The sequence below is a fragment of the Pinus tabuliformis genome, chromosome X, assembly GCF_031772625.1.
Source record: "Pinus tabuliformis cultivar Carrire ecotype Pingquan chromosome X, CPIR1, whole genome shotgun sequence".
Taxonomy (NCBI): Eukaryota; Viridiplantae; Streptophyta; class Pinopsida; order Pinales; family Pinaceae; genus Pinus; species Pinus tabuliformis.
In genome coordinates this window covers 888,169,228-888,178,428 of record NC_142308.1, presented here as the reverse complement: position 1 = coordinate 888,178,428, position 9,201 = coordinate 888,169,228, and the positions used below count along the sequence as shown (strand labels likewise).

Below are 9,201 nucleotides of genomic sequence, written 5' to 3'. Positions count from 1 at the left end.
AATATTAACAGCGAGATTATTTATATATATTATGATATAAATATTATATTAATATTATAATAATAATATAAACTCCTAATATATTTTAATTAATAATAAGAATAACTCATAATAATATATTAAAAATAATATAATAATATAAAATTATAAAAATAATAATAACAATTATATTGTATTATTATAATAATAATAATAATATATGATTATGATGATGATGATGATGATGATGGTGGTTAACGTCTGCTAAGACCAAACATTGGTCTATCGAACTTAAAGAAACGAATTATTTATTTTGATTTAAGATTTTATTCCTATACTCAAAAAGCTTGGAGAGAAACGTGTCGAGCTCACTATAATTTAGACATTATAATATTATATTATTATGATATTATTATAATAATAACAATAAAGACCAATTATTTATTATTTATGATAATCAATAACTATACAAATAATAGCAACTATATTCTTATATATTTATGATTATTATATTAATATTATTATAATAACATAAACTCTTATTATTATTATTATTATTATGAGGCTTTTGTATTTTTAATATTTATCTTAGGGTTTGTATACATTGGGTTAATTATTATTGGTATTTAGGATTATTAACAACTATATAAATATTAACAACAATATTATTTATATATATTATCATATAAGTATTATAATAATAATATAAACTCCTAATATATATTAATTAATAATAAGAATAGCTCATAATAATATTAGATTATCATTATATTATTAAAATAATATAATAATATAAAATTATAAAAAAAATAATAACAATTATATTGTATTATAATAATAATAAGCTCCTCTGCTCTGCGAATGCCTCGCTCTGCTAGGTACGAGACAACCCTAATCCCTGCTCTCCCCTGGCCTTCCAAGCTCGCGCCGCCGCGCTTCTTCTGACCTCCCTTCCATGGACGCGCCTGCAGGAGGGGCAGGATCCTCCCCCCCTCCTTACAATGCTTCTGCCTCTGACACTGGCAAGTCTGCAATACCTCTGTCCTCTCCTGGCGGTTTCCCAGAAACAGATCAGGGATCACGACAGATCAATAGCGAAGCTGATCCCTCAGCAGCGTGTGAAGCGGATAACAAAGATAAAGGCGTGAACCAAACGTCCTCTTCGTCACAGCCAAAGGTGACCTCGGCAACCTGCATCCCGAAAGCTGCAGAACGAATCAAAGTCGATCTCCCCAGTCATCGTATCAACAGCGAGATCCAATTCATGCAGGACCATGCGCTCATAGGCAAGTTCCTCGGTTTCTGGCCAACTGAAAAGGCACTGCAGGGATGGATAGCTTCAAAATGGAAGCCCAAAGGACAGGTCACTCTGCAGCTTGGACCCAAAGGTTTCTTCACGGCCATTTTCCACTGTGTGGAGGACAAATCTCGCATATTCGAAGGAGGCCCGTACTTCTTTAACTCCTCAGGTCTATACCTTCGGGATTGGAAAGCTAGGTTTAACCCAGATAAGGAAGATTTTAGTTGGGCTCCAGTTTGGATACGTATGTACTCCCTTCCTGTGGAATACTGGAGAGAAGAAACGCTAGCAGACATCGGCAACAAATTAGGGGTTTTTATCAAAGTTGTTGAGGAAACCAAAACCCGCAGATACACCTCATATGCCCGGATCTGTGTCCAGATGCACTTGACCAAAGCTCTCACTGACTCGGTAAGTCTCTTTCATGACGATTTTGAATGGATCCAACCATTAGATTACGAGCATATACCTTTTCGTTGTCATAAATGCCATGAACATGGCCATCTCTTCCGAGATTGTCCTTTGAATTCTCAGTCCAAATCCCCTGCCAATGAATCTAACAAAGACTCTGAAGGATTCATCAAAGTTCCAAATCGCCGTAGGCATGCAAAGAAAAATCATGCAGTCCCAGAAAGTCCCAAAAAACCTGATTCCCAGAACAGATTCATTTTGCTCTCTTCTCCTGATCCCCCAGAAAAACCAAGCTCAGAACCTCAGGAGAACCCCTCCCTTCCCTCATCCTCCCAAGCTCCCAACGCCCCAAGGCCATCCTCCACACCCATTCCTTCTAGCCTCCTAATCTGCCCTGACCCGGAAAAAAAACTTGTTCCAGATACTGGCTCACTCCCCACTTCCTCGGAGAAATCTGTTCCAGAGTTCGGCCAACAGTCCTCAGCAATGGAGCTAGATGCAGCTCTAGCCCTCAGTCTACAGGACATTGTATCTGTGGAGGATCAGAGTTCCCCCACCATCATGGATGAAGATCCAGAGAACGTCAGTCTGGATGGTCTAGATATCCTCAAATTAGAAACGGCTTGTAAGCAGAAAGAATACAACTCAATACCCCCTTGGAAAATCGACAGGCTTGAAGGAGTTTTAATCAAAGCACAACGCAATAAAAGTCTTGGCATACAAGCCGAAAGCCCATGGGATGGAAAAAAAATTCTCAAAGAAACGAAGAAAAGAGGGCGCAAAACAGACCTGCAAAGAACCATCATAGTAGGAGAAATACTTATGGAATCCGGGCGGTTCCCTAAGTTGACAAAGTTTTACACACCCAAACCCCCCTGCCCCTCATGAAGCTAATTTCCTACAATGTGAGAGGGCTCAATAGCCCCTCAAAACAAAGAATGTTAAAAAACTTGATTCAGAAAGAAAAAACATCATTAGTTTTTCTTGAAGAAACGAAAAGCAATAATACTGCTATAGAAAGAATCCGCAACAAGGTCTGGTCAGGCAACTGCTCAATTTCAGTAGATGCCTCTGGGGCTTTCGGTGGATTAGCTATCTTGTGGAACCCGCAGGTTCTCACTCTACAAGATTTTCATGCCACCCATTTCCTCATCCAAGCGTCCTTCCATCTCATCGGCACAAACATCCATGGACATCTCTCAAATGTGTATTTTCCGCAGAATCTACAACAAAAATTAGAACTTTTGGACACTCTCACCATTCTCAATGCTAACAGGCAGTTCCCCCTCTGGATCGGTGGAGGTGATTTCAACATCATCAAGATGATGGAGGAGAAACAAGGAGGCAGAACAAGGTTAGAAGGTGACAGCAATGGTCTCAGAGAATTCATTCAAAATAATCAATTAATAGACATTCAAACCTCCAATGGAGTATATACTTGGACCAATAAGCGCAGGGTCTCTCAACACATCGCCTCTAGGCTAGATCGGTTCCTCATCGTGCACAATGCCATACACCTGGGAGGGGACTTTCATGCCTCCATATTGCCCCAAGGTGGATCAGATCACTGGCCAATTATGTTACAATGGTCTCGGCTAGGTACAAGAAGAAATAGACCTTTCTGATTTCAAGCCTTCTAGTTTTCAAATCCTAACTTCAAGACAGTGGTTAGTGAGGCATGGCATTCATTCATCCCACCGGCAGGTGCCAAAATGTTCCAATTCCAACAGAAATTAAAGAACTTAAAACAAGTTCTCAAAGTCTGGAACCACACATAGTTTGACAACATTTTTGAAAATCGCAAAAGGCTAGAATGGCAAATGAGCGCACTACAACAGACTCTCATCTTGGAAGGTAGGACAGATGAGCAGGGACATCAGGAGCAGACCCTCTGGAATGAAATTGAAGCCCGCAGGCAGCAAGAGGAAATCCTATGGCAGCAAAAGTCCAGAATCAGGTGGCTCAAGGAGGGGGAGAAGAATACAAAATTCTTCCATAGAACTGCCATCCAAAGAAGAATGCACAACAACATAGCATTCATTAATAATCAACAAGGGCAAAGATTCAAAGCGCATGAAGACATGGAGAGGGAATTTAAAGATTACTTTCAAGAAATTCTCAAGGAGCCTCCAGGAAATAGAGATCAAGCAATCAGAACTATCACGCAGCACATTCCTAAAATCATAATGGAGAATCATAACAATAAACTGCTCTAGTCCATTTCACTTCAGGAGGTCGAAGATGCGATGGCCCAACTCAAGGATGGCAAGGCACCTGGTCCTGATGGTTTTACTGCCAATTTCTTTCACGAGTTTTGGGAGCTCATCAAGACAGAGGTATGGGAATTAGTGGAGGAATCAAGAAATATGCACTGGATTCTGCCCTCCCTCAATGCAACTTTCTTAGCGCTAGTACCTAAAGGGGATGAACCTAATAAGCCCGACAAATACAGACTGATAGCACTGTGCAATGTCATCTATAAGCTTATCTCTAAAGTACTGGCGAATAGGCTCAAACCTCTCCTTCCTCTTCTCATTTCACCGGAGCAGACGGGTTATGTATAAGGGCGGCAGATCATGGACGGTATCATCCTATCAAATGAGGCAATCAACTCTCTAAAGCTTCTGAAAAAACTAGGTATGATTCTAAAGCTGGACCTCTCCAAAGATTTTGAAAAACTTAGTTGGAATTACATTCATCAGATGTTATTGGCATTTGGCTTCAACTCCACCTGGACAAGGCGGATCATGAATCTCATTTCCTCTCCCAGTATCTCTTTCCTGCTCAATGGTTCCCCCTCATTGCCCTTCCACCCCTCCCATGGTATTCGCCAAGGGGATCCCCTACCCCCCTTCCTTTTTGTCCTAATGGCAGAAGGACTCAGTCATTTGCTCAAATCCGCTGTCTCCACCCAAGCTCTAAAAGGTATTTCTCTCCATGGTCTTCATCCCTTATCCCATCAACAGTTTGTAGACGACACAATGTTATTTGGTCATCCCTCCTCTCAAGAGGCTAAAGCTTTCAAACTTCTGCTCACTCTTTTCTCTGAAGCCTCCGGCACCTCCATCAATGCTTCAAAATCCCAACTCTTCTTTTTCAACACCCCCGCCTCCACTCAAAGGAATATTGCACGTATTCTGGGGTTCTCTACAGCAGCGCTTCCTTCTAAATACCTGGGGGCTCCTTTGCTAGACTCGGCCATTAAGCACGCTTCCTGGAGGACTCTCCTAGACAAATTGGAATCAAGGCTCTCGTCTTGGACTTTTCGCTCTCTCAATATGGCTGGCAGACTCATCTTGATCAAATCGGTTCTCCAGGCCATGCCACTGTATCTTTTCTCCATCCTAGCAGCGCCAAAATGGGTTCTCAAAGCAATCCGCAATCTTCAGCGAAATTTTCTGTGGGGCTCCTCTGGTCTCAATAGGAAATGGGCTCTTGTCAATTGGAAGGAGGTCTGCCAAACAAAATCAGAGGGCGGGCTCAGACTAAGGGATCCTCTCCAAAGCAACAACACAATGGGAGCTCGTATATGGTGGAATTGGATCTCCAAACCACATACACCCTGGGCGAGGCTATGGCAAGCAAAATATGCTCCGGGAAGCCAATGGAGCGACCTCATCAGAATCAGCACTACAACCCAAGGTTCTCTGATATGGAATGCCGCAAAGCTCCACAGCGCCTTCATTCAAGAGCATAGTTTTTGGGAAATTCACTCAGGTACCACAGCAAGGTTCTGGGAGGACTCTTGGCAACAACTCCCAAAACTGGCCACTCTATTTCACAAGCCAATTTGGCAAGTTTCCATGCAGCAGGCAAATCTCACCCATGTTCATCAATTCTGGCAGCAGCACACGCTCCAAGATTTTCAAATTTGGAAACCCGCTAGCTCCTGGCAGGCTGATTGGCAAGGGGAAACTCATACTGAAATAGATCAGGAATTAAATTATAGAAGAATCAAATATTCAAACCAGCAGGACAAACTGAGATGGGGTCACACGCCAAAGGGAATGTTCACTACTAAGGAAGCTCACTAGCTTCGCTACTCAGCCTCCCAGACAGACAAGGATCAGATATGGGAAAGGGTCTGGCAACCAGGAATATGGCCCAAGGTCTCCACATTTCTATGGCTTTTAAGTAAGAGGCACATCCTTACCTGGGACAACCTACAAAAAAGAGGATTCATTGGCCCATCAAGATGCCCCAATTGCAATCTCCACTCTGAATCCATCAGGCATCTAATGGAGACTTGTCCTCTAGCAACTCAACTATGGGAGAAAATTGAACAATGCAATAGGAGATCGGAAAATCGGATGGGAGATATCACAGAAACCATTAGAAAATGGCCAAAGCACCCTTTTCAAAGCCCGCTTCTAAACTCTCTGTGGAATCTAATCCCAGGCTTTCTCTATTGGATTCTCTGGAAGGAAAGAAATAACAGAATTTTCAACAACATCAGCAGGCCAATTGATGCTCTGTGGCTCCTCCTGAAACAAAATCTTCAAGAAACTCTAGCTATCAGAAACTGGCATGACACGGATCTGCCAGACTCTCCTCAGGAACGTCTCATCCTGAAAGCCTGGAATCTGGACCTATCCTTTTTAGCCCAGGTCAAAGCCCGTCCACCAACCAGCTCAGCCTCTCCCCTCACTTGGTCCCCTCCTGCAATCAACTCATACAAATTGAATTTTGATGGGGCAGCCAAGGGCAATCCAGGGCCGACGGGATTTGGAGGAGTATTCAGGAACAACACGGGTGTAGTATTGCATATCTATTACGGATCGATTGGAAAAGACACTAATAATGCAGCTGAGCTGGAAGGACTGTGGAAAGGGATTTGCATTGCAGATCAAAAGAACTTCTTCCCCTTAGAGGTTGAGGGAGATTCACTTATCCTAATAACAGCAGCTATCAGAATACAAGCAGGAACTTCGACAGCCAAGATGGCATCCAGCTGGAGGTTGCTCAGCCGACTGGAACTCTTGGAGGAAAGGATGCAGAATCCCCAAAGCATTACCTTCAAGCATGTCAGACGAACGACCAACAAAGTTGCAGATAGACTGGCCAATCAAGGAGTAAACCAGCAACTCCCTTACTTCTCAGGACCCCTAGAAGTCTCAGATGATGAACAACTCAAACAGGAATGCACTTCTTTGGTGCAACAGGATTACTCGCTCCCAAATGCGGGTGCCTGATAGGTCAGATGGTACAATGGTGGCGTATCAAATAGGCAGGTGTCAGCCCAAGAACGCCACAGGTTATTGCACACGAACCGTTGGATTTGAAATATCAACGGTCCAGATCCTCATCACATCGGCATAACCATTGGATGTTATCGAAACTAAGCAAGGAACAATTGTAATGGCGATAATGTGACGGATCATGAACCGTCAGATAGCAAGTCCGAATCGACAGTTCTGATCTCATCGGCCATCGGAGAAGTGACCTTAGAACCGTTATGCGGAAGCCCCGACATATTGGAGCCGAAGTGACATATAAAGTGCAACTCATAAGAGTTTCAGCTCTGAAAGGAGCCTGTAGCACGACCAAATGGGCGAGCGCCGAAATCCGGAGCCGAAATATTATGTATTGCCATGTAAAAGGCGTCGGGCCCGCAAGACTCAGGACTGTATGTCCCAATAACCGGACCCGAAACAATATAAAGAACAGCGTAATGGGGCGTCGGGTCCACAGACCCATGACATTACAGTCTCGCCGACGAAGAACCGCCGATGGGCGGACCCGAAATTGTTATAAAAGGGAACATAAAGTAATGTCGGGTCTGCGAGGGCGTCAGAGGTCGGAGTTAAGAGTTTAGTGTGACCGCCGATAACCGGACCTGCCGATATTTATAAAGGCATGTTTATAATCCTTGAAGTCCGCATATGTGAACTGGCGCGAGGTTTACACAGTTTCCTTATTTTATATATGTGTGACTGCGGGTTCAGAAGGGTTGTTTTATAATGTTTTCCCGTGTATTAGATATGGGTAGCCGTGGGGTCTTAATAATTATATATGGCACTGCTTGCCATAGATGTATATGCGGATGGGTGGTGGCTTCCGATGGGTGATTAAAAGCCCATTTAAAAAGGTGGCTCCGATTCTATGTAAAGTCAAAATACGGCTGGAGGTCTACTGTGCACTGAGATCATGATCATTTTTGTAAATTGCCAACTTCATGGCAAGACTTTTCAAGGCTGTGGCCTTGCTGTAACTTTTTTGTATAAATAATAGGAGTAGACTGATTGAGAAAATAATAATAATAATAATAATATATTATTATTATTATTATTATATTATAATAATATACAAATATAATTATTATTATAATAATAATATAATCAATATTATTATAATAATAACAATAAAGATCAATTATTTATGATAATTAATAACTATACAAATAATAGCAATTATATATTTATATATTTATGATTATTATATGAATATTATTATAATAATATAAACTCATAATAATAATAATAATAATATTCTTAGGCTTTAGTATTTTTAATATTTATCTTAGGGTTTGTATACATTCGGTTTATAATATTAGTCCCTTTTGTTTATTATTACCTAAGAGTTTAATACTAAAATCCCAAGGGATTATGAACCAACGAGAATAATATTAAACAAAAAGGACTAATATTATAAAGCCAAGGAGCTAATAAACCCAACTCTTTAATATTATAAACATAAAGAGTTAGTGAACCCAACGGATGAATATTAAAAACCCAAGGGATAAAGAAGCACAAGGAATTGATATTACGAACACAAGAGAAACATAAAGATGACCATGATTGATTCATGAAAGGAGATTTTGCGGTATAGCCAAAATCCCTTTCATTTAAAAATTCGCGATCCTGGACCTATGGATTATGGCCCACAGACCCTATCGGAAGCATTTATTTAGGCCTTAGCCTTTAAAACCATGGATCACACATTTATGGGGTTTTCCTTTAATAACCCCTGACCATTCATTATATCAGAATACAACGGGAAACACAGGATTACATGGGAACAACACACCCAAACCCATAAGATGGACCTTAAAATTTATACACCTGTGTTCATAATTATCAGCGGGTTTGCTCCTCGACTCCTTTATATACCGCTCTTTGACATCTGCCTTCTTCGATCTCTGATCTCCGTCGTCCATTACTCCTTCAGATCTGATGGTTAGTGCTAAATCGCATATCGACACATTGGTGGCCCTCTGTCTGCCAGCCCTTGACCTCTCCGATCTGCGATCAATGATTAAATCCAATCATTGATCCTAATTCTTGATCCGACAGTTGTCGCTTCATCACATAATTGCAATCGAATTTCTTTAAGGACCGGTTCCGATATCACCCAAGGGATTTTCGCCAATGCGATATAAAGGTTCTGCCCCATGCGACTTGATCAGGACCATTGATCTCACAGATCGAACAGTTCCGGTGCATTCTCGCCCATTTCTTCCTTAACTTAATCTCACTCGCCTTCGATGGATTTCTGTGTTAAAACACAGTTCT

General features: G+C 41.5%; 1 protein-coding gene across 1 annotated transcript; it reads left to right on the top strand.

The window, feature by feature from the left end:
* Nucleotides 1-6,000: 6,000 nt before the first annotated feature.
* Nucleotides 6,001-6,882, top strand: LOC149142542 (uncharacterized). Its single transcript, XM_089451507.1, has one exon. It carries the CDS (start codon nt 6,001-6,003, stop codon nt 6,880-6,882), a length of 882 nt encoding a protein of 293 aa, XP_089307633.1.
* Nucleotides 6,883-9,201: the final 2,319 nt, after the last annotated feature.

What these genes read in the sequence shown, in the direction of transcription:
- LOC149142542 (XM_089451507.1), top strand. Translation starts at nt 6,001, where the DNA reads ATGGGAGATATCACAGAAACCATTAGAAAATGGCCAAAGCACCCTTTT.